General features: G+C 40.9%; 1 protein-coding gene across 2 annotated transcripts in view; it reads right to left on the bottom strand.

Annotated features, from left to right (window-relative positions):
* Positions 1-26,736, bottom strand: part of LOC127933244 (proline-rich membrane anchor 1-like) — a 222,009-nt gene that overhangs the window by 191,444 nt on the left and 3,829 nt on the right. The window contains exon 1 of one of the 2 annotated variants that reach the window (XM_052530068.1): positions 9,136-11,172. The exons of the other annotated variant lie outside the window; for it this stretch is intronic. Coding sequence (XP_052386028.1) covers positions 9,136-9,201 — 66 coding nt within the window. The 5' untranslated portion in view covers positions 9,202-11,172. Of the gene's footprint in view, positions 1-9,135; positions 11,173-26,736 lie in introns of those variants that run through there. 2 annotated transcript variants of the gene reach the window in all.

Raw genomic sequence — 26,736 nt, 5'->3', positions numbered from 1 at the left:
AAAGTTCGAAATTTTGAACGGCCGTATCTCGCCGAGGCCGAGACCCAGGGACTTCAAACTCGGGACCGCGGTAGACCCTGAGGCCCCCTATCAGACGCCGCCACCCGCGGGCCGATGGCCCCCCGGGGGCCGGGGATAGCGCCCCCCTAAGGTCGAAGATTTGACCGGCCGTATCTCGCCGATGCCGAGCCCCAGGGACTTCAAACTCGGGGCCGTGGTAGACTCTGAGGCCCCCTTTCAGATGCCACTACCCCCGAGCCGACAGCCCCCCGGTGGCCGGGGATAGCGCCCCCAAAAGTTAGAAATTTTGAATGGCTATATCTCTCCTAGGCCGAGACCCAGGGACTTCAAACTTGGGACCGCGGTAGACCCTGAGACCCCCTATCAGACGCCGCCACCCATGGGCCGATGGCCGCCCGACAGCCGGGGATAGCGCCCCCCAAAGTTCGAAATTTTGAACGGCTATATCAGGCCGAGGCCGAGACCCAGTGACTTCAAACTCGGGACCGTGGTAGACTCTGAGGCCCCCTTTCAGATGCCACTACCCACGGGCCGATAGCCCCCCGGGGGCAGGGGATAATTTATAATCCCAAAGGCAGGGCAGTAAAATGGCAATATATTATCCTCCAGACAACCCAGATATAATATAATATAATATAATATGATATAATATAATATAATAAAATATACTATAATATAATATAATATAATAGTTGTCTGGAACGCATCACATTAACAGTTCAATAAATGAGCGTGTACTACAATTCGAGACATTCTATAAATTGACATTTCAGCACTTCAGAGACATTCTTAAACTCTTAAGGTGGCTTAATGCATTGAAACATGTTTTTAAAAGATCAAACTCAGTTGAAGACATTACAGCATGATATTTATAGACAAGCATATGAGTTGTTGAACGCAACACATTTAACCCTTGTATGGTGTTCGGGGTCTGTTGGACCCGTTTTCATTTTTTTATCAAAATAAAAATTATACAATTAATTATTTTTTCAAGGCTAATAAAAGTGTGAAAACTGTAGGCCCTGTGTACCTTTACTCTGTCCTCCTCCTGTCAGTGTGTGTGTGTGTGTGTGAGTTTTGTGTTTCTACACCTGCCGTTCCCACACAATTCAATCACGACCACTGTCTGCGCTCACATTCCTGCTCATTTTCCCTTGTCTTGTGGGAACCAATCTTTCTTTTCTCATACTCTATCCCAGCTTCGAATTGGGCACGGGACACAATAAATAATAATAAATAATAAATAAATAATAAATAAGCTTTGCCAGTGCGGTGAAAATTGTAGGTTCTGTGTACCTTCACTCTGACCGGGCCTGCTGTAGTGTGTAAATCATTTTTTTGACGACCCGCTTACATCATCTTTTAAAAGTATCCCGTATCCGATTTTTGCATTTACACTATACACTGCTGAAACTACCAAACGTAGATGTTCTGACCCAGAAAAGGAAGTAAAACAGCACGAAATACAATGGATGCAGATTTTTTTTTTTATTGAACAAACATTAATGTACAAACCTCTTGGCCAAATCAATACATCTTCACATTACAATGTACAGAATAGAATAGGTTCATCTACATACAACAGAAAGAGAGAGAACAAAAGGAAAAAGGGAAGAAAAAATGTAAATAATAATCTAGGAGCGGGGCTAGGGTTTTTCTTGTAAATCATACTCCATAATAGTAGTAAACATGCGTATTGCATTTTTCTTTTTCATCATTTTAAGGGCTTTGGAATACAAAAGAAACTCATTATGAAATGCATAAAAGGCTGGTTTAACTTTCAAGAATCTGGATTTATGAATATTCCCAGCATAAGGATGCTATTGACCAGAAAATCTATTTTGTTATTATTCATTACAAGTCCATAGACAATGTCTTTTAGGGTGAAGTTGACCAGGTAACGTATCTTTGGGTAAAGCCAGTCATGAATATCAGACCATAAAGCATCCACATGCTAGCAATGAAAGAACAGGTGATCCGTAGTTTCGATATCATCACAAAATATACATTTATTAGAATCAAATCCACATCTAAGTCTTAAGTACTCACTGGATGGATCTATCCCATTTAACACTTTAAAATGAATTTCTTTAATCTTGGGAGATAAAGGAAATGTTATGTATTTAGTTCTAAGAATATGAATGATATCTTTCTGGAAATTAGAAGAAATCGAATTTCTGTAGACTGCGATAGGATAAGAAATGTTATTAAACATATTTCTAATAGTTTTGTTGGAGAGTTTACCTCCTTTAAATTCACAGCCTTCAATTAACAGTGGAGGTGAACACAGGGTCATAGGGTTCGAATAAAGAAGAGTTTCTTTGATCAGACAAATAACAGAGTTAGGAATAGCTTTAACAATAGATTCAAATTTAGCTCGACTGTAATTAAAATATTTAAAACAGAAATTGTCATATGATATAATAGCACTATCCTCAGTTAAACGGGACACTGACCAAATACCTTTTTCCATCCAATCCTTGTCATACAATGATTTGTTTCTAACTGTAATGTATCTGTTATTCCATAATGGTGTGTTGTGTGGTGTGAAATTATGGTTATATAAAATCTTCCAATATAACAAGACCTGTTGGTAAAACTGGGATAATTTAACTGGGAGACGTTGAGCAGTGAAGTCACATCTTAAAAGAAACTCTATTCCTCCTAATTTCTTAAATAGCTCTCTGGGAATATGAAACCAAAAACTGTTATTATTTAAAAGGGATTTTAACCAATTCATTTTAAGGGTCTCGTTTATAGAGTCAAAATCAATAGCTTGTAAACCTCCCTCTTTATATTGTTTTATCATCTCTACTTTCTTCATATAATGGGTCTTCTTTTTCCAGATGTAGCCAAAGTTAATTTGATTGATTTTTTTAATAGCTCTATTTGAAACAGCAATTGTGTATGCTGGATAGATTAACCTCGAAATACTTTCCATCTTAGTCAAAAATACTCTACCTAATAAACTTATAAGAGTTTAATTTGACATTTATCTATTGTATTCCACACATTCATAAGTTCATTTTCAGAGGAGTCTTTTGAAATAAGCATGCCTAAATATTTAACTTTAGATTTTATAGGGATGTTATTAGCCTCAGTTAATTGACATTGATGGACTGGCATTAATTCACACTTGTTCAGATTTATTTTTAAACCAGAAGCTTTGGGAAACATTTGAATAGATTGTAGTATTTTGGGGACTTCTGATAATTGCTTTATAAAAAATGCAGTATCACCTGCAAATCGGCCGATGATAAGTGTCTGACCAAGTACCTCTAGTGGGGGCTATCGCTGAGTTTTTGATAAAGATGGAAAGCAGTTCTGTTGTTATAATAAAAAGAAATGGGGAAATAGGACAACAAAGATGTATACTGTAGAATTAAATATAGTAATAATGTGCATGAAAGTACACTGTAGTCTTAAATATTAAGATAGACAGAAATGTTCAAGATGCAATGTGCATATGTGCATTCTACTGTAGTCTTAAATATTAAGATACACATAACTTAACAACATTTCATATATATAATTAAATAAGAAAAAAATTAATTGTTTAAATATTAAACTGTAACTATGCTTCCACTATTCGAGCTCACTGATTGGTTTAAGAATAAACCACCAATTTATCATTTATATTTTTGCTGCATATGCTAAAGAACAACATCCGTTGTACCAAGTGTGGTGCCAGCCCAAGTTATTTTTCGGTTCATTGCCAGGGCATTCAATAAAGACAGTTAACAATCTAGCTTCTGAGTATAAGTTATTAACCCAACAATAGCGGGGTCATTTTTTTAAATATTAATTTTTTTTTTTTTTTTTTTTTTTTTTTTTTTGCAGTGGGCCGTGCAAACATGTGTTTGGTTGTGTGGGCTGAGAGTTGAAAAAGGTTGGGAACCACTGATCTAGAATATCAAAAACTAATAGAATATTATTATGTATAGATCTTCCCTTCATAAAGCCAGATTGAGATTCACTTATAATTTTGTGTAAAAACATTTTTAATCTGTTAGCATATATAAGGGTCACAATTTTATAATCGGTGTTTAATAATGTAATTGGTCTAAAGTTATCTAAAATTTGAGGGTCTTTATCAGGCTTGGGGATTAAAGTTATTATACCTTGTTTCGTGGTGGATGGAAATGTCATATTTTCTGTTGCTTCTTTTAACATAAGCATAAAAGGTTCTTTAAGTGTGCTCCAAAAGTGCTTATAAAACTTTGCAGTGAGGCCGTCACAACCTGGAGATTTGTCTAGACATAAACTACCTACTGCTTTATCTAATTCATCAGATGTAATATCTGCATCACACAGTGCTACCCAATCATCATCTGTATGGGGAATAAAGTCTTTAATAAGGTCAAAAAAGGATGTTGTATCATCCAGAGAAAAGGTTGAGGAATATAGGTTACTGTAAAAGGAAACCACTTCCTTAGTGATTGAAGCTTGATCAGTAATTGCTTGGCCCTGGATCAATAAGGCTTTAACTGAAAGGTTCTCTTTCCTTCTTTTTTCTAACCGACAGAAATGGGAAGTGCTCCTTTCCCCCTCCTCAATCCATTTAGCCCTAGACCTGATAAAAGCTCCTTCTGCTTTACAAAGATAGATTTCATCAAGTTTGTTTTGAAGACTTTGTAGTTTTCGTTTTTCATTATCAGTAGGTGATGTTTTATTATAAAATACATTTATTTCTTTAATAATATTAGATTCAGATCATTTGTTACTTCGATTTAGTGTTTTACCAAAATTAATTGAGTATTCCATAATTTTAAATTGAAGATATTCCCATTTGGAGATATAGGACACTATTAACTCGTCAGACATCACATTAGAGACCATGGCCCTAATACCCTCATCAAATGACTGGCATTTTAATAAATTAGAATTGAATTTCCAATATCCTTTATTTTGAAGGCTAACACCAGGAGGTTTAAAAATGTATTTAATAAGAGAATGATGTGTAAGAAGAGCTGTAGACATACAACAATCACTGACAAAATTAATAATAGAAACTGAAATTAGCCAAAAATCTATTCTTGACTTTACTACATTATTTGGCTTAAACCGAGAATACTGTTTCATGTTAAGATATTTAAAGCACCAAGGATCCAGCAAATTGTGAGTACGACAAAAATCGGTTAAAACAGGGTTATAAGAACTAAGGCTACATCTGGAGGGATAGCTATCAAGGCATTCACCACTGACCATGTTAAAATCACCACCCATAATTGTATTAGCAGTTGGATATTTTAGTTTAAGGTATACAATAACACTGGAAACATCTGAAATCAACTGTCTGTTTTGGATTACGTTATTGAAACCATAAATATTGACCATAATAAAATAATGGCCATCCATATTCATGACACAGATTAACCAGTGCCCATTATTGCTGAATCCAGATGTCACTAGTTAACCAGGTGGGTTACAAAACAAAACAGCCACCCCTGCTGATCTAGTGGACCCATGATCAAAAAGGATTTTGTCTCCCCATTGATTTATCCAAAATCTTTCATCCTCTTGTTTGGAGTGTGTTTCTTGCAACAAAATAAATTGTGCTTTTTCGCCCTTGAAAAACAAAAATAATGATTTTCTCTAAGTGTTCTCTCTTAATACCCTAACATTAAGTGAAATACAAGAAAAAACAAAATTATTCATAAACAAAACTGGCAACTGCCAACAAATATTAATCCGATCGAAAAAATGTACTTCTGAAAAAATGTAGAAACGAAAGCCCAAACAGGCACTGTCCCTTCAAACTGCATTCAATGCAAAATAACCCTCCAAACAAATTGTATTAATCAAAAGGTTATTTCAAGCTTTAAATTCTAAAGCATTTGTTCATATACCTTATGTGTTCCTAAGTAAGTCTTTGTCCATTTATATATCCAACACCTCCTCTGAAGTGCACGCGTACCCACATCTCTAGCTTCTTTTATCTTTGGCCACAGAGCAGCTCGGGTCTCCCTGTCGGCTTCGCAGAGGTCTTCGATGAAGTTGATACGAAGCTCTTTGCGGATCGAGTGGTCCTTTGTCATTCTCCACAGTGCATCTCGGTGTATACTCTGAGTAAACTGAATGATGACATGCCTTGTTTTATTTCCTTCACGTCTGCCTATTCGATGAACCGAATCAACAATGTGATTGATGTTCGAGGACCAGGATGGGGAGATTTTCACCAGCAACTGTGCAACCGCCTCACGTATGTCTTCACCTTCCTTTTCCTTTCGACCACGAATCCTCAGATTCCATCGGCGTTTGTATCTCTCCAGCTCCAAGACACGCTCCATCAACTCCTCGTGATCTTTCTTTAAAGCCGATACTTCGCAGACCGAAGACTGTAACTGAACTCAACTGCCTTGGCTATACTTGTTAACATGATGGAACTCTGTTGTATCTGAGTACCTAGTATGTCCACCTTATCCGTTAGCTGCTTTATCGCTTCTAAGACTGCATTCATTCCTTCTTTCCCTTCTGTCCCCGTATCCTTCCTCTTAACTGTTCCTCTTCTTTACCAGCGAGAAAGGATCTTTTCTTTTAGTATTCTCAGTGGAAACTTCCATCCTCGTAGCATACTCATGGCCATCATCTACCTCGTTACTGCGGCATGAAGCAAGATTCTTTTTTGTAGTCATGGTGCACCTTGTTTTCTTTTGTTTTTCAGATTCTTAATATATTCAACTTCAAAAGGAACGAATTGTATGGACTGGAAAGTGTAACATGAAACAAAAACTGGGACAGTCCTCGAGAGCTCACAACATACGATGCACCCTATCCGCCATCTTGCCAGGAATCCCATTGGATGCAGATGCAAATAAAATTATACAGTGTTTCGCTTTCCACAATATTTTGAAAAGTCAACAAAAAAAAAAAAAAAAAAAAAAATTCAGGGTTTGGATGAAATCAGGGGCAGGGTTTGTATGTTTTTCCTTCATCCTCTCTATTAGACAACTCTAAACTCAAACAGGTTTCCTTTTTCTTCAGTTGGAACCTCAGTTCCGCCAACTTGGAATTGTTGGCCTGTCCCAGCTGTCCAGCAGTTGCCTTTTCATGGTGTTTCATGACAGCATCTATTGTTGTTTTTTCCTCTATATTTGTATTACCATATAGTCTGTTTGTCTGTCTATCCTCTAAGTGTTATATTTAATCATATAACAATAAATAATTATATGTTTTTTATTTTTTTATTTCTGCCCTGGAAGCTTCAAGGCTACTTCAGAACCTGCTTCACTGCTGATAACAGACAGCTAAAAGTGTTGTTTCATATGATAGCTCTAAGAACATAGATAAATATCCACCTCTTTCAGCATTCGGGTCATTATAAGAAAACGTGCCATTTCCCAATTTTTGATTTTCAAAGTACTGTTTTGAAAATCTTTAAGCCCCTTTTTGGATGAAGTAGATCCTTACCTCTAAGGAAAATGTTCCGTGCCATCTCAGGCTATCTTATAATTATTTTTTTTTTCTTCATATAACCAATTTTAATGTGTGTTTTTGGTCAACCCTGTTACCAACATATTAATTATTTTTTGAAAAGGTTGTAAATACATATATAGAACAAATCTGATATACTGTGAAAGATAAACCCCCCTTGTTACATTAAGAGTGTTTGTGAATTGAGAATATTGAAAGTTTTTTTATTTATTTTTTTATATTTTTTTTTAGCGGATGAATACGTTCATTTCCAAATGACACTCTCCCAGCATCATCTGTTTTAAGAAAAATGTATGGAAATAAAAATGAAACGCCTCAATTCAATTTTGAGTGAAATATTAGCCTCTCTTACTAAACATTTACAATTAATTGATTACATTTTTATTTAAATGTTTTCAATTCTATCCTCTCCTGGAGGATTGTCTTCAATGAGCCAAAAAAAGCTCATGTTACTCCTCTCCTCATCAGGTTACACTGGCTACCAGTAGCCACTCGCATCGAATTCAAGGTACTGATGCTTGCCTACAAGACGACCACTGGCACGGCACCATCTTACCTAAACTCACTGGTTAAATCCTATGTGCCCTCCAGAAGTTTGTGCTCTGCGAGTGAACGACGCCTTGTGGTGCCATCCCAAAGAAGTTCAAAATCACTCTCACGGACCTTTTCCTGGACTGTGCCCAGCTGGCGGAATGACCTCCCAATCTCAATTCGTACAGCTGAGTCTTTAGTCATTTTCAAGAAACATCTAAAGAATCATCTTTTTCGCCTGCACTTAACCTACTAACACCAGTACTTTTCCCTTTCTTGTCTTTTTCATTTAATAAAAAAAAAAAAAAAAAAAAACCTGGCTATGCGTTCTATACTAGACTAACTGAGACTTGTCATGGCACTTGTATACTGTTGTTGTTCTCTTGTTGACCTGACTGCTTCTATTGTTCTCATTTGTAAGTCGCTTTGGATAAAAGCGTCTGCTAAATGATTAAATGTAAATGTAAATGTAAATGGAACAGTCTATTAAAGAGGTGTTTTCATAAAAAGTAACAGGGTTGACGAGAACCTAGGGACCCGACTAAATTGTGTTTTTTTTTTTTTTTTTTTTTTTTTTTTTTTTGACACGTTAAGAATAAAATTCAGTTATGACTAATGAACTGACACTTCATTATACTATATGTTTTTTTTTTTTTTTTTATAATAGTTTGACTTTTTTGCCCTCGATAGCAAGTAGAAGTAGAAAAATCATACAGAGGGACAGGCCATTTTCAACATTTCTTCAAGATGCTTTGCACAAAAATTTGATTTAAATCCTTTAAAAACAAAAGAAACAGAAAATAATGTATTCTTATATTATGAGACATTATGGAAACTAAATTATGAATTTATTGTTTTATGTTTTATTTAGATTTACAGAGCTTTTTTTTTCCCTGAGGGACACAAAATGGCACGTTTTCGTATAATGACCCATTTACTGAAACTGGACTCAGTGCGGGAGTCACCTGTCCAATGAATCAAACTTGAGTCGATTTCTGATTTGTTTTTTTGTTTCGTTTTTTTACAAATCCGTTTTATCCGATTAGTTTAAAAGTGTGATTCACTCGCAATCTGGTGTAGCTAATTCTGATGCTGCACAGTTCCTAATGGGTTAATAACAGTAATAATCCTCTCGTAGTAAAAGGTTACCTGACACAAGAGAAGACAGGACGAGATCAAGCAGTGAGCAAACACAGAAGAGCAGAGGTCCAGCATCCCTGCTTCACTCCTGAGGTCACGCCCGAGGTGATGTGAGGGACCCAGAGCAACACAAGCACAGGAGCACTTCTACTGAAGAGATGCCTCCATCTCAGCTGCAGACGCTTTATTACTCTGATAAAGTCACAGAGTGAAAATAAGTTCTTCTGAACGTGGCGTGACTCCAGCTCAGGACTAGGAACTCCTCATCACTGTCGAATGGCTGGTCCGTGGTCAGTGTCAGACTGTGTAACTCCACAGACGATCCTAAGAGCAGCTCACACAGAAACACATCGTGAGGAGCAGCAGCGTGTCGCTCAGATCCAGTGTGGGTGAAGCAGAGCCACACACTCCTCAGATCTCCGCTGCTGTTCAGAGCACACACACACACACACACACACACAAACTGTGATGGAGTCTCCTCCCTCCCTCTCTCGCTCTCTCTCTCTTCTCTAGTGCTCCAGTCAACCATAACATTTGCAAACCAGTAGCTACATGCATTTCTCAAAGCACCACCCAATGGATAACCTATAAAAGCCTGAACTTTCTCACGTTCATTAGTTCATCATCTCTCAGAAGTATTTATGAGCACCAGTGCCATCTGAATGTTTCATCTCTGGCAGGAAGTGCACTGTGGCTACAGTTTGCATGACAATTACTGAAACTACACAAGACTGCACTTATTCTGTTTGTTTTCAACAGTACAAATGAACTGTGACCCTGGGCCACAAAACCATAAGGGTCTATTTTTTTTAATGTATAATTTTGACTCATACAATGTTACAAGAGTTGGCTATTGCTACAAATCTACCAACAAATATTACAAGAGACTGAACTGTCTCTCTCTCTCTATATTCAGAGTGTAAAACACAAGTGGACTGTAATATGAATCAGTACAGTGCACATTGTTTGACTACTCTTCTGTCTACAGACGAATGAATGATTCTGAACATGGTCTCCATAATAACTGCCTGTCTATACTCACATCTTCTTCTTCCTCTTCTTCTTCTTTTTCTTCTTCTTCTTCTTCTTCCTCTTCTTCCTCTTCTTCTTCTTCTTCTTCTTCTTCTCAGCTCTGTCTATATGGTGCTCAAATGTAGCTTTGTGAAATGTATATCTGACCTATTTTAGAGAACAGATTGATCTAATGCTTTACATTCCCTTTCATTTGTGATGTTCAACATTCATTATATTAAATTAAATTATTTGAAAAAATTAAGAGAGAGAGAGAGAGAGAGAGAGAGATGTATACAAAAGACGCTCGCCAAATTACGACAACTATTTCAGCTATTTTACATTTAATGACTAGACGTTTTGAGGGGAAAGACTATTTCGACAGAGAATCATAATATGTTTAGATAATGATGAAAGTAATTTGACATTTTGAGAACAGCAGACAAATGTACTAAACTAAAGCTCTGGCTGTTTGTTCAGAATGAAACATTGCTCTGATGAGCATTTGATGATTTGGAGGTTAAACGTAGAATTTCACTTGTGATCTGACAAATTACTGAGAAAAAATTAACCACTTCTTTTACACATTTATATGATAATGAAAAACAAATAAGAGGAAAATAATACATTTTGCTAATATAACTTTATATAAATATTATTGATAATTTATCAATAATTCATACCATGAAATTAGTCTTACACAATCATGGGGTATTTAATGTAAAAATAAAATAAACTTTAATACAAAAACAGCATCACTTAATTAAAAGTGAATTGCTTTTTGCCATTACAATTATGATATTAAGGCAAGAACAGAACTCTTCTACTAATGAAATTGTGAGAGATGATAAAGCTATGATCATCTCACAGGAAGCATACTGAAATATTAGCTAAAGAATTATTATATTGATAATGCGCGGGAAAGTGCGCCCTCGGGTGGCGTTTCCTATCGATACACAGGACATCTGTTTGTTTCCCCTCATCACAAGTCTTTTATTGACATTCGGTATTTTCTGTAAGTTTAGAGAGATTTACTTTAATGTTTTTTTTTTTTTTTTTTTTTTTTTTTTTTTTTTAATGTCCGAGTATTAATGCTCTCCTAAAGTCCGACATTATCAAAAAAAGAAAAGAAAAAAAAAAAATATATATATATATATATATATATATATATATATATATATATATATATATATATATATATGTGTGTGTGTGTGTGTGTGTGTGTGTGTGTGTGTGTGTGTGTATGTACGTATTTATGTATGTATGTAATTTTCCCTTTATTTGAAATAAAATTATATATAATTTGTCATTTTTAGTAGTCATCATATGCTATGACAGATATCATGTGCGTTACAAGCTTCTGTTTGAAAAGAGCGTTCATGTGTACGTTTAGTGTGTGTGTGTGTGTGTGTGTGTAAAAAACGATTACAACATTATTGCTTGATGTTGTCAATGAATTTAAGTATTTAGGAGTTATATATGACTCCACCTTAACATTCAAATATCATGTGAAAAAGGTGGCAAATAAAGTTAAATTCAGTTTGCAGAATTTTAAACAAGTCAGGCCATTTCTTAACACCAAAGCAGCCAAGTTGTTTTTATATACTATGATTTTTTCACATATCGAGTATTGTTTCATAAATTGGTCATTAACTAGCATATCGAGTCTTAAAACTATTGAATCTCTATTTAAGAAAGCCATTAAAATTTTTGATAAAAAGGCATTGTCATTTCACCATTGCAATATTTTAGAGAGACATAATTTTTTAAGTTTTGACAATTTCAAACGTTTCAAGTACATTTGTCTAGTTTATAAGGTGTTAAATAATCTTGCTCCACCTCCACTGCATGCCTTTTTTCAAAGGCTTGCAAGCGGAGGTAGCACACGGGCCTCTATAAAAGGGGACTGTATGATACCATTTAGACGTACCACCTTTGGACAAAATGTAATATCAATAATAGGTGGAAAATTTTGGAATAGCTTGCCCCTTGTGATACGCCAGTGTCCTTCATTCACCTCCTTTAAAACTCAATTAAAACAGTGGCTCTTAGATAATCAGACATGTACTCACTTTTAACTGTAACTTTAGTCATTAATGCTGGGGGAACTGGTCGCGATTGATCGCGTCCGGAATGGAGGTTTGTGTTTGCATGGTGGATTTGTGTGTGCTCTGTGTAGTTGCTTTGTGTATATGAATGCACACATATGCATTTATTTATTTAATAAATATTTACATGTATATACTGTATGTACATTTATACATTGTCTATGTTGTATATAGGTGTGAATAATTTACGCATGGATAAGTAAAGATCTTGAGTGTGTATGTGCGTGTGTGTGTATTTATGTATGCGGGATGATTGTGCATGGTGCATGCATGTGTATTGTGTGGGCGCGGACTATTGTTTTAGATGTGGTTGGTCGCAATTGTTATTATGTTATTATGAATTTTTGTCTTGTTTGTTTGTATTGTTGATGTATATTTTTATTTTTGTGTATTGTTGTCATAATGATTGAATGTTATATGATTGTTGGTTATTTATTTTTTTTGTTCGTTTTTATGTCACCGGCCTAGGGACTGCAGATGAAAAATAGTATCTTTTTACTAATTCTGGCATATTTACATGGTGTATTTTCATACAACAATGTACATGAACATGCATGGTCCCTATTAAATAAACTAAATAAATAAATAGAACAAAACTGAATTAAATTTGCCTATGCACTTTACATATAAATCACATTTCTCATCAATATGGTTAAAAATAAAGATTAATAATCAGGAAAAGAAGCACATCACAAATAGCCTACATCGTTAAATCCCGTCCTACTGTAGATAAACAGAACATCTCCGCTTATTAACTAACAATCACGTGCCTAAAAGAAGCACAAATAAAGATATAGTTGCAAACAGAATACAGTGACGTCAACCTTGGTTTTGATAAGCAGTTATTTTATGATACAGAACGCGTTGGTGAAACTCGTGCATCTAGCAAGAACTAAATACACAAAGTAATCATATTGATTCAAGCAGTTAACATTTATGAATTAATTAAAAGTCAGTAATGAACAAGACTGCACAGATTATAATATATCCATCATGAGGAAAGTCTGCGTACAGTAAAGTGGACAGTGTACAACACCCCATCAGTTATAGTCAGGTGCCCCCTGCTGGTGCAGTTTTTTAAATTCTTAGAGAAAATTAAGTCGTTATAACGAGAAAACAAAAAGGAAAAACATTACAATGCATGGCCGCTTAGAACTTCCGTACAGATAGATAGACAGATAGACAGATAGACAGATAGACAGATAGATAGATAGATAGATAGATAGATAGATAGATAGATAGATAGATAGATAGATAGATAGATAGATAGATAGAACATCAGTCTGATCGATACTCAGATCAGCGGCATGATCCAACGCGTGACTCAGAGAAGGAGCGTTCTGTTAGAGGACGCTGAGGTCACATGAACACCTGTGTTAATAACATCAACATCACAGATTATATACTTCATAGAGTTAACATCCTCGCTTCTCCTTCCCAAAGTTTGTGAAGCGTCAAGATCATTTTCGGACACCAAATTCTTAAAGGTAAACTGCTGAATGTTTCAGGAACTGATTTATTAAATTATTTTAGCCAATAAATCACAAATTAAAACTGTTTAAACGAATGCGGGATTTGTTGGTCCACATTCCTTTTTTTTTACATTCGCAAACCAGTAGCTACATGCATTTGTCAAAGCACCACCCAATGGATAACCTATAAAAGCCTGAACTTTCTCACATTCTTTAGTTCATCATCTCAAACTTTCCCAGGAGACCTACCGAATGCCACCCGCCCCGAGGCCCCACCCCCCCGGGGGCCAGAGAAATGGCCCCCCTGTATTTTTGGTGGTCAAACGGAAGGACGGGGGAGACCTAGAGACCTGAGGCTCGGCTCCGTGATAGCCCCCGACGGGGCCTCTCTAGCGCCACCTCCTCCGAGTTGATAGACCCCTCGGGCCGGAGTCACGGACCCCCAAAGGCAAAGGGTCCCAAGATTCGACAGTCTGTAACTCCCACGAAACAGGGGCAAACTCCATCAAACTCAGAGCAAAATTATACACTGGAGACCTCTATCCGATGCCACTGGCTCCAGGTCCCCAACCCCTGGGGAGGTCGAGATATGGCCCCCCCAATCTTCAGGATTTGTGCCCTCGTTACTGAGGCACTGGACTGCCCAGGGACTCGGGGGTGAGGGCGTTCGGTAGGCCCCAAGGCCCACTATGTGTCCCCCGAGATTCAGCCCCTGGGACCCCCGCACTGCGGAGAAAACGGCGAGAGACCGTGTTGCGGGCGAGATCATAGCCTTACCCGGGAAAGGGGCACCGTCCTGGGCAAAGCCGCCGGCGAGGGAGGGGTTGGAAATTCTCGCTGAGGCCCAGGGACTTCCAACCCGGGACCAAGGTAGACCTCGAGGCCCCCGTCAGACACCGCCTCCCCCGAGCCGATGGACCCCTACGGGGCTGGAGATAGCACCCACCGGATGAGAAATTTTGAATGGCTAAATCTCGCCGAGACCCAGGGACTTCAAACTCGGGTCGATTTTAGACCATGCAGCTCTCTATCAGACGCCGCCAGCACAGAGCCGAAGGACCCCCGGGGGCCAGAGATAGACACACCGAGGGAGAAATTTTGAACGGCTGTATCTCGCCATCGCCGAGACCCAGGGACTTCAAACTGGGGGTCGATGATAGACCCCGTAGCCCCCTATCAGACGCCGCCACCGCAGAGCCGATGCACCCCAGGGGGCCAGAGATAGAGGCCACCGAAGGAGAAATTTTGAAAGGCTGTATCTCGCCTAGGCCGAGCCACAGGCACTTCAAACTCGGGACCGAGGTACACCCCGAGGCCCGCCTTCAGACGCCACCTCCCCGGAGCCAATGCTCCCCAGGGGGCCGGGGATAGCACCCCCCCCCCCCCAGAATGTTAGGATCTGTAACCTTATAACTCGGGCACCGGACCGCTCCAGGACACGGGGGCGGTCGCGCTCGGTAGGCCCAGTGGGCCACTAGGGTTTTGCCACTGGTCACCCCTCATCGACTTAGGTTTTGGCCGTCTTGCCCTGGGACCTCCAGGGTCTGGATGGAGAGTCTGGCGCCGCACTCAGACCGCTTTCGACGCTCCACCCTGCGGGCCGCCTCCTGGAGAGGTCCCCCTCGCCACTGGTCACCCCCCCATCGACTTCTTCGTATCATCCCATCGTCCGCCCCGGCCACTGGTACCCCCGGGACGCCGGCGGGGTTGTCGAACCGAGGTCGCACCGGTTGGGCCTCTTCCTCGGCCGACAAAAAACTTGAATCGAGGGTTGACTTTCAATGGATCGCAGCAAGTGAGCTGCTCTGCCACACACGAAACCCTGACCCAGAATCAGGTAGTCTACGGGTCATTTAAGCACTGGGTTCTCCACAAACTTCTGCTTAACACTTGTAAAGCCAAAAGGATCGTGAGGCCCGCTTTCACGATCCGGTCTCATACTGAAAATCAAGATCAAGTGAACTTTTGCTCTCATCTTCCATGGGAGGTTTTCTCTCCATGAGCTCACTTCAGGACACCTGTGTTACAGTTTGACAGGTGTACCACACCTCAGTTCAAGGTCCCAGGGGGAGGGCATACCCGAGGGTCCACTCACATGTGTTTAGGATACAGATATTTCAATTACAGAGCCTCAAAAGAGCCTGTTATTTTTTATCACCACCTCTCAAAGTTGAAAATGGGTAATTTGCGTGCCTGGTGCCTTCCTTGGATGTGCCTTGTGCCTTCCTTGGATGTGGTAGTCATTTCTCAGGCTCCCTCTGCAGAATCGAACCCTGATTCCTCCGTTACCCGTGGTCACCATGGTAGGCGCCTAAAGTATTTATCAAAAGTTGATTGGGCACATATTCAAAAGAGTCATCACCACCGCAGGGGGCATGTGATCGGCCCAAGGTTATCTAGAGTCACCAAATAGACCAGGGCGGGGACGGATCCCCGACCCCGGATGGGTTTTGGATCTGATAAATGCACGCGTCCCCACCCGTGAGGGAGGGTTGGCGCTCGTTTGCATGTATTAGCTCTGGAATTGCCACAGGTATCCAAGTGCCGGGTGGAGCGATCAAAGGGAGCATAACTGATTTAATGAGCCATTCGCAGTTTCACTGTACCAGCTGTTTGTACTTAGACCTGTACAGCTTAATCTTTGAGACAAGCATATGTTACTGACAGGATCAACCTGGTAGCCCACAGGAGGGGGTGTGGGTTGGACAACCGCAGCGCGCTTGTTTCCTACACACGGGTCTCACTCCGCAGTGGGTGTCGCACCCTGGGGGTGGAACCCACGCGGCGCGGCCGCTCATAGGGCGACGTGCGGCGACCTCCCCCACTCGGGGGTTATGGGGGTGGCTGGCCACTGATCGAGGCCGTAACCGGGAAAAGTGTGCTTCGCGTGGACAGGAGGAGGACACGCCTCCTCTCCGACCGCCGGTGTTGGACCCTTATGATAGACCGGCCTTCTGAGTCTCCCAAGAAAGTGGGGGTCGGGCCCCCGTCTCATGCGAGCATGTGCTGGACACGGTGTGTCGCCCTCATCGAAACCGTAACTTCCACTCACCGTGCCACCTAGGCGCACCCGCCCATAACGGCCAGCGGCCAGGCAGGGTCCTAGATCGGGCCCGCAACGTGCTCCACTCGATCCGTTCTCTTGCGATACGCGCCAGAACCTAAGTCCAGAAAATGACGCGTTCGCCGACATCGCGACGGCACGTAAAAATGCCATCCCCTATCGGGCCGACCTCCGGAGTCGCGGGCGAATCTTGACGGTGGCCGGGTCTGAGACGCCTTTCCCGGCCTGCCCTGGAGCCTTGGGGAGGGTGGATGTCTGGCCAAGGCCCGCATCTTCGACTTGGTCATTTTTTTAAACACCGAATTCCTCCAGGGCCTCCGACCTGCCGAGTGAGGCCGATGAGGGCGAGGGCCGGTCGGATAGGTCTCCCACCGAAGAGGCCCCGGAGCCTATGACCTGCCACTGGTCACCCAGCGACCTGAGAACCGGAGTAGGGGGTGCCATCTCACCCTCATACCCAGGAGAGGGAGGCCACGCTGTGCCTGGGTCACTCGAAATAGCCCCTGGAGCTAAACCTTCAAATTTACAGAGAACCAGACTAGGGGGAGCCATCTCACTCTCATGCCCAAGAGGGTGAGGCCACATTGGGCCTGGGTCGCTCGGAAAAAGACCCTGGATCTCAGCCTCCACGTTTAATGAGAACCGGAGTAGGGGGCTCCATCTCACCCTCATGCCCTAGAGGGTAAGGCCACGCTGGGCCCTGGGTCACTCGAAAAAGTCCCTGGAGCTCAGCCTCCAAGGTTACAGAGAACCGGAGTAGGGGCCGCCATCTCACTCTATTGCCCAGGAGAGGGAGGCCTCGTTGGGCCTGGGTCGCTCGAAAAAGCCCCTGGAGCACAGCCTCCACGGTTAATGAGAACCAGACTAGGGGTAGCCATCTCACTCTCATGCCCAGGGCGGTGATGCCACGCTGGGCCTCGGTCGATCGAAAAAGCCCCTGGAGCTCAACTTTCAAATTTACAGAGAACCAGACTAGGGGTAGCCATCTCACTCTCATGCCCAGGGCGGTGATGCCACGCTGGGCCTCGGTCGATCGAAAAAGCCCCTGGAGCTCAACCTTCAAATTTACAGAGAACCAGACTAGGGGTAGCCATCTCACTCTCATGCCCAGGGCGGTGATGCCACGCTGGGCCTCGGTCGATCGAAAAAGCCCCTGGAGCTCAACCTTCAAATTTACAGAGAACCAGACTAGGGGGAGCCGTCTCACTCTCATGCCCAAGACGGTGAGGCCTCGCTGGGCCTGGGTCGCTCGAAAAAGCCCCTGGAGCTCAGGCTCCACGGTTAATGAGAACCGGAGTAGGGGGCGCCATCTCACCCCCATGCCCGAGAGGGTGAGGCCTCGTTGGGCCTGGGTCGCTCGAGAAAGCCCCTGGAGCTCAGGCTCCACGGTTAATGAGAACCGGAGTAGGGGGCGCCATCTCACCCCCATGCCCGAGAGGGTGAGGCCTCGTTGGGGCTGGGTCGCTCGAAAAAGCCCCTGGGGCTCATCCTCCACGGTTAATGAGAACCGGAGTAGGGGGCGCCATCTCACCCCCATGCCCGAGAGGGTGAGGCCTCGTTGGGCCTGGGTCGCTCGAAAAAGCCCCTGGAGCTCAACCTTCAAATTTACAGAGAACCAGACTAGGGGTAGCCATCTCACTCTCATGCCCAGGACGGTGAGGCCACGCTGGGCCTCGGTCGATCGAAAAAGCCCCTGGAGCTCAACCTTCAAATTTACAGAGAACCAGACTAGGGGGCGCCAACTCACTCTCATGCCCAGGAGGGGGAGGCCACGCTGGGCCTGGGTCGCTCGAAAAAGCCCCTGGAGCTCAGCCTGCGAAGCGCTTTTGTCATCACCCCGATGGCGGGTAAAAACGGCATCCTCTATCGGGCCGACCTCCGGGGTCGCGGGCGAAATCGGAGCTCTACCCGGGAAAGGCGCACCATCCTGGGCAAGGCCGCCGGAGACGGGGTGGTTGGATGTTCGACCGGGGCCCGCTCGGGAACGCCGGGGCCTAGCGACTTGAAACTCGGGTCGTTGATAGGGCCCGTCGGCCCCTCTCGGACGCCGCCACCCCCGAGCCGACAGCCCCCCGGGGGCCGGGGATAGCGCCCCCCAAAGTTCGAAATTTTGAACGGCCGTATCTCGCCGAGGCCGAGACCCAGGGACTTCAAACTCGGGACCGCGGTAGACCCTGAGGCCCCCTATCAGACGCCGCCACCCGCGGGCCGATGGCCCCCCGGGGGCCGGGGATAGCGCCCCCCTAAGGTCGAAGATTTGACCGGCCGTATCTCGCCGATGCCGAGCCCCAGGGACTTCAAACTCGGGGCCGTGGTAGACTCTGAGGCCCCCTTTCAGATGCCACTACCCCCGAGCCGACAGCCCCCCGGTGGCCGGGGATAGCGCCCCCAAAAATTAGAAATTTTGAATGGCTATATCTCTCCTAGGCCGAGACCCAGGGACTTCAAACTTGGGACCGCGGTAGACCCTGAGACCCCCTATCAGACGCCGCCACCCATGGGCCGATGGCCGCCCGACAGCCGGGGATAGCGCCCCCCAAAGTTCGAAATTTTGAACGGCTATATCTCGCCGAGGCCGAGACCCAGTGACTTCAAACTCGGGACCGCGGTAGACCCTGAGGCCCCCTATCAGACGCCGCCACCCGCGGGCCGATGGCCCCCCGGGGGCCGGGGATAGCGCCCCCCTAAGGTCGAAGATTTGACCGGCCGTATCTCGCCGAGGCCGAGCCCCAGGGACTTCAAACTCGGGACCGTGGTAGACTCTGAGGCCCCCTTTCAGATGCCACTACCCCCGAGCCGACAGCCCCCCGGTGGCCGGGGATAGCGCCCCCAAAAGTTAGAAATTTTGAATGGCTATATCTCTCCTAGGCCGAGACCCAGGGACTTCAAACTTGGGACCGCGGTAGACCCTGAGACCCCCTATCAGACGCCGCCACCCATGGGCCGATGGCCGCCCGACAGCCGGGGATAGCGCCCCCCAAAGTTCGAAATTTTGAACGGCTATATCAGGCCGAGGCCGAGACCCAGTGACTTCAAACTCGGGACCGTGGTAGACTCTGAGGCCCCCTTTCAGATGCCACTACCCACGGGCCGATAGCCCCCCGGGGGCAGGGGATAATTTATAATCCCAAAGGCAGGGCAGTAAAATGGCAATATATTATCCTCCAGACAACCCAGATATAATATAATATAATATAATATAATATGATATAATATAATATAATAAAATATACTATAATATAATATAATATAATAGTTGTCTGGAACGCATCACATTAACAGTTCAATAAATGAGCGTGTACTACAATTCGAGACATTCTATAAATTGACATTTCAGCACTTCAGAGACATTCTTAAACTCTTAAGGTGGCTTAATGCATTGAAACATGTTTTTAAAAGATCAAACTCAGTTGAAGACATTACAGCATGATATTTATAGACAAGCATATGAGTTGTTGAACGCAACACATTTAACCCTTGTATGGTGTTCGGGGTCTGTTGGACCCGTTTTCATTTTTTTATCAAAATAAAAATTATACAATTAATTATTTTTTCAAGGCTAATAAAAGTGTGAAAACTGTAGGCCCTGTGTACCTTTACTCTGTCCTCCTCCTGTCAGTGTGTGTGTGTGTGTGTGAGTTTTGTGTTTCTACACCTGCCGTTCCCACACAATTCAATCACGACCACTGTCTGCGCTCACATTCCTGCTCATTTTCCCTTGTCTTGTGGGAACCAATCTTTCTTTTCTCATACTCTATCCCAGCTTCGAATTGGGCACGGGACACAATAAATAATAATAAATAATAAATAAATAATAAATAAGCTTTGCCAGTGCGGTGAAAATTGTAGGTTCTGTGTACCTTCACTCTGACCGGGCCTGCTGTAGTGTGTAAATCATTTTTTTGACGACCCGCTTACATCATCTTTTAAAAGTATCCCGTATCCGATTTTTGCATTTACACTATACACTGCTGAAACTACCAAACGTAGATGTTCTGACCCAGAAAAGGAAGTAAAACAGCACGAAATACAATGGATGCAGATTTTTTTTTTTATTGAACAAACATTAATGTACAAACCTCTTGGCCAAATCAATACATCTTCACATTACAATGTACAGAATAGAATAGGTTCATCTACATACAACAGAAAGAGAGAGAACAAAAGGAAAAAGGGAAGAAAAAATGTAAATAATAATCTAGGAGCGGGGCTAGGGTTTTTCTTGTAAATCATACTCCATAATAGTAGTAAACATGCGTATTGCATTTTTCTTTTTCATCATTTTAAGGGCTTTGGAATACAAAAGAAACTCATTATGAAATGCATAAAAGGCTGGTTTAACTTTCAAGAATCTGGATTTATGAATATTCCCAGCATAAGGATGCTATTGACCAGAAAATCTATTTTGTTATTATTCATTACAAGTCCATAGACAATGTCTTTTAGGGTGAAGTTGACCAGGTAACGTATCTTTGGGTAAAGCCAGTCATGAATATCAGACCATAAAGCATCCACATGCTAGCAATGAAAGAACAGGTGATCCGTAGTTTCGATATCATCACAAAATATACATTTATTAGAATCAAATCCACATCTAAGTCTTAAGTACTCACTGGATGGATCTATCCCATTTAACACTTTAAAATGAATTTCTTTAATCTTGGGAGATAAAGGAAATGTTATGTATTTAGTTCTAAGAATATGAATGATATCTTTCTGGAAATTAGAAGAAATCGAATTTCTGTAGACTGCGATAGGATAAGAAATGTTATTAAACATATTTCTAATAGTTTTGTTGGAGAGTTTACCTCCTTTAAATTCACAGCCTTCAATTAACAGTGGAGGTGAACACAGGGTCATAGGGTTCGAATAAAGAAGAGTTTCTTTGATCAGACAAATAACAGAGTTAGGAATAGCTTTAACAATAGATTCAAATTTAGCTCGACTGTAATTAAAATATTTAAAACAGAAATTGTCATATGATATAATAGCACTATCCTCAGTTAAACGGGACACTGACCAAATACCTTTTTCCATCCAATCCTTGTCATACAATGATTTGTTTCTAACTGTAATGTATCTGTTATTCCATAATGGTGTGTTGTGTGGTGTGAAATTATGGTTATATAAAATCTTCCAATATAACAAGACCTGTTGGTAAAACTGGGATAATTTAACTGGGAGACGTTGAGCAGTGAAGTCACATCTTAAAAGAAACTCTATTCCTCCTAATTTCTTAAATAGCTCTCTGGGAATATGAAACCAAAAACTGTTATTATTTAAAAGGGATTTTAACCAATTCATTTTAAGGGTCTCGTTTATAGAGTCAAAATCAATAGCTTGTAAACCTCCCTCTTTATATTGTTTTATCATCTCTACTTTCTTCATATAATGGGTCTTCTTTTTCCAGATGTAGCCAAAGTTAATTTGATTGATTTTTTTAATAGCTCTATTTGAAACAGCAATTGTGTATGCTGGATAGATTAACCTCGAAATACTTTCCATCTTAGTCAAAAATACTCTACCTAATAAACTTATAAGAGTTTAATTTGACATTTATCTATTGTATTCCACACATTCATAAGTTCATTTTCAGAGGAGTCTTTTGAAATAAGCATGCCTAAATATTTAACTTTAGATTTTATAGGGATGTTATTAGCCTCAGTTAATTGACATTGATGGACTGGCATTAATTCACACTTGTTCAGATTTATTTTTAAACCAGAAGCTTTGGGAAACATTTGAATAGATTGTAGTATTTTGGGGACTTCTGATAATTGCTTTATAAAAAATGCAGTATCACCTGCAAATCGGCCGATGATAAGTGTCTGACCAAGTACCTCTAGTGGGGGCTATCGCTGAGTTTTTGATAAAGATGGAAAGCAGTTCTGTTGTTATAATAAAAAGAAATGGGGAAATAGGACAACAAAGATGTATACTGTAGAATTAAATATAGTAATAATGTGCATGAAAGTACACTGTAGTCTTAAATATTAAGATAGACAGAAATGTTCAAGATGCAATGTGCATATGTGCATTCTACTGTAGTCTTAAATATTAAGATACACATAACTTAACAACATTTCATATATATAATTAAATAAGAAAAAAATTAATTGTTTAAATATTAAACTGTAACTATGCTTCCACTATTCGAGCTCACTGATTGGTTTAAGAATAAACCACCAATTTATCATTTATATTTTTGCTGCATATGCTAAAGAACAACATCCGTTGTACCAAGTGTGGTGCCAGCCCAAGTTATTTTTCGGTTCATTGCCAGGGCATTCAATAAAGACAGTTAACAATCTAGCTTCTGAGTATAAGTTATTAACCCAACAATAGCGGGGTCATTTTTTTAAATATTAATTTTTTTTTTTTTTTTTTTTTTTGCAGTGGGCCGTGCAAACATGTGTTTGGTTGTGTGGGCTGAGAGTTGAAAAAGGTTGGGAACCACTGATCTAGAATATCAAAAACTAATAGAATATTATTATGTATAGATCTTCCCTTCATAAAGCCAGATTGAGATTCACTTATAATTTTGTGTAAAAACATTTTTAATCTGTTAGCATATATAAGGGTCACAATTTTATAATCGGTGTTTAATAATGTAATTGGTCTAAAGTTATCTAAAATTTGAGGGTCTTTATCAGGCTTGGGGATTAAAGTTATTATACCTTGTTTCGTGGTGGATGGAAATGTCATATTTTCTGTTGCTTCTTTTAACATAAGCATAAAAGGTTCTTTAAGTGTGCTCCAAAAGTGCTTATAAAACTTTGCAGTGAGGCCGTCACAACCTGGAGATTTGTCTAGACATAAACTACCTACTGCTTTATCTAATTCATCAGATGTAATATCTGCATCACACAGTGCTACCCAATCATCATCTGTATGGGGAATAAAGTCTTTAATAAGGTCAAAAAAGGATGTTGTATCATCCAGAGAAAAGGTTGAGGAATATAGGTTACTGTAAAAGGAAACCACTTCCTTAGTGATTGAAGCTTGATCAGTAATTGCTTGGCCCTGGATCAATAAGGCTTTAACTGAAAGGTTCTCTTTCCTTCTTTTTTCTAACCGACAGAAATGGGAAGTGCTCCTTTCCCCCTCCTCAATCCATTTAGCCCTAGACCTGATAAAAGCTCCTTCTGCTTTACAAAGATAGATTTCATCAAGTTTGTTTTGAAGACTTTGTAGTTTTCGTTTTTCATTATCAGTAGGTGATGTTTTATTATAAAATACATTTATTTCTTTAATAATATTAGATTCAGATCATTTGTTACTTCGATTTAGTGTTTTACCAAAATTAATTGAGTATTCCATAATTTTAAATTGAAGATATTCCCATTTGGAGATATAGGACACTATTAACTCGTCAGACATCACATTAGAGACCATGGCCCTAATACCCTCATCAAATGACTGGCATTTTAATAAATTAGAATTGAATTTCCAATATCCTTTATTTTGAAGGCTAACACCAGGAGGTTTAAAAATGTATTTAATAAGAGAATGATGTGTAAGAAGAGCTGTAGACATACAACAATCACTGACAAAATTAATAATAGAAACTGAAATTAGCCAAAAATCTATTCTTGACTTTACTACATTATTTGGCTTAAACCGAGAATACTGTTTCATGTTAAGATATTTAAAGCACCAAGGATCCAGCAAATTGTGAGTACGACAAAAATCGGTTAAAACAGGGTTATAAGAACTAAGGCTACATCTGGAGGGATAGCTATCAAGGCATTCACCACTGACCATGTTAAAATCACCACCCATAATTGTATTAGCAGTTGGATATTTTAGTTTAAGGTATACAATAACACTGGAAACATCTGAAATCAACTGTCTGTTTTGGATTACGTTATTGAAACCATAAATATTGACCATAATAAAATAATGGCCATCCATATTCATGACACAGATTAACCAGTGCCCATTATTGCTGAATCCAGATGTCACTAGTTAACCAGGTGGGTTACAAAACAAAACAGCCACCCCTGCTGATCTAGTGGACCCATGATCAAAAAGGATTTTGTCTCCCCATTGATTTATCCAAAATCTTTCATCCTCTTGTTTGGAGTGTGTTTCTTGCAACAAAATAAATTGTGCTTTTTCGCCCTTGAAAAACAAAAATAATGATTTTCTCTAAGTGTTCTCTCTTAATACCCTAACATTAAGTGAAATACAAGAAAAAACAAAATTATTCATAAACAAAACTGGCAACTGCCAACAAATATTAATCCGATCGAAAAAATGTACTTCTGAAAAAATGTAGAAACGAAAGCCCAAACAGGCACTGTCCCTTCAAACTGCATTCAATGCAAAATAACCCTCCAAACAAATTGTATTAATCAAAAGGTTATTTCAAGCTTTAAATTCTAAAGCATTTGTTCATATACCTTATGTGTTCCTAAGTAAGTCTTTGTCCATTTATATATCCAACACCTCCTCTGAAGTGCACGCGTACCCACATCTCTAGCTTCTTTTATCTTTGGCCACAGAGCAGCTCGGGTCTCCCTGTCGGCTTCGCAGAGGTCTTCGATGAAGTTGATACGAAGCTCTTTGCGGATCGAGTGGTCCTTTGTCATTCTCCACAGTGCATCTCGGTGTATACTCTGAGTAAACTGAATGATGACATGCCTTGTTTTATTTCCTTCACGTCTGCCTATTCGATGAACCGAATCAACAATGTGATTGATGTTCGAGGACCAGGATGGGGAGATTTTCACCAGCAACTGTGCAACCGCCTCACGTATGTCTTCACCTTCCTTTTCCTTTCGACCACGAATCCTCAGATTCCATCGGCGTTTGTATCTCTCCAGCTCCAAGACACGCTCCATCAACTCCTCGTGATCTTTCTTTAAAGCCGATACTTCGCAGACCGAAGACTGTAACTGAACTCAACTGCCTTGGCTATACTTGTTAACATGATGGAACTCTGTTGTATCTGAGTACCTAGTATGTCCACCTTATCCGTTAGCTGCTTTATCGCTTCTAAGACTGCATTCATTCCTTCTTTCCCTTCTGTCCCCGTATCCTTCCTCTTAACTGTTCCTCTTCTTTACCAGCGAGAAAGGATCTTTTCTTTTAGTATTCTCAGTGGAAACTTCCATCCTCGTAGCATACTCATGGCCATCATCTACCTCGTTACTGCGGCATGAAGCAAGATTCTTTTTTGTAGTCATGGTGCACCTTGTTTTCTTTTGTTTTTCAGATTCTTAATATATTCAACTTCAAAAGGAACGAATTGTATGGACTGGAAAGTGTAACATGAAACAAAAACTGGGACAGTCCTCGAGAGCTCACAACATACGATGCACCCTATCCGCCATCTTGCCAGGAATCCCATTGGATGCAGATGCAAATAAAATTATACAGTGTTTCGCTTTCCACAATATTTTGAAAAGTCAACAAAAAAAAAAAAAAAAAAAAAAATTCAGGGTTTGGATGAAATCAGGGGCAGGGTTTGTATGTTTTTCCTTCATCCTCTCTATTAGACAACTCTAAACTCAAACAGGTTTCCTTTTTCTTCAGTTGGAACCTCAGTTCCGCCAACTTGGAATTGTTGGCCTGTCCCAGCTGTCCAGCAGTTGCCTTTTCATGGTGTTTCATGACAGCATCTATTGTTGTTTTTTCCTCTATATTTGTATTACCATATAGTCTGTTTGTCTGTCTATCCTCTAAGTGTTATATTTAATCATATAACAATAAATAATTATATGTTTTTTATTTTTTTATTTCTGCCCTGGAAGCTTCAAGGCTACTTCAGAACCTGCTTCACTGCTGATAACAGACAGCTAAAAGTGTTGTTTCATATGATAGCTCTAAGAACATAGATAAATATCCACCTCTTTCAGCATTCGGGTCATTATAAGAAAACGTGCCATTTCCCAATTTTTGATTTTCAAAGTACTGTTTTGAAAATCTTTAAGCCCCTTTTTGGATGAAG

The sequence above is a fragment of the Carassius gibelio genome, chromosome A17 (genome assembly GCF_023724105.1).
Source record: "Carassius gibelio isolate Cgi1373 ecotype wild population from Czech Republic chromosome A17, carGib1.2-hapl.c, whole genome shotgun sequence".
In the NCBI taxonomy this organism is placed as follows: domain Eukaryota; kingdom Metazoa; phylum Chordata; class Actinopteri; order Cypriniformes; family Cyprinidae; genus Carassius; species Carassius gibelio.
This window is presented reverse-complemented; position numbering and strand designations above follow the sequence as displayed.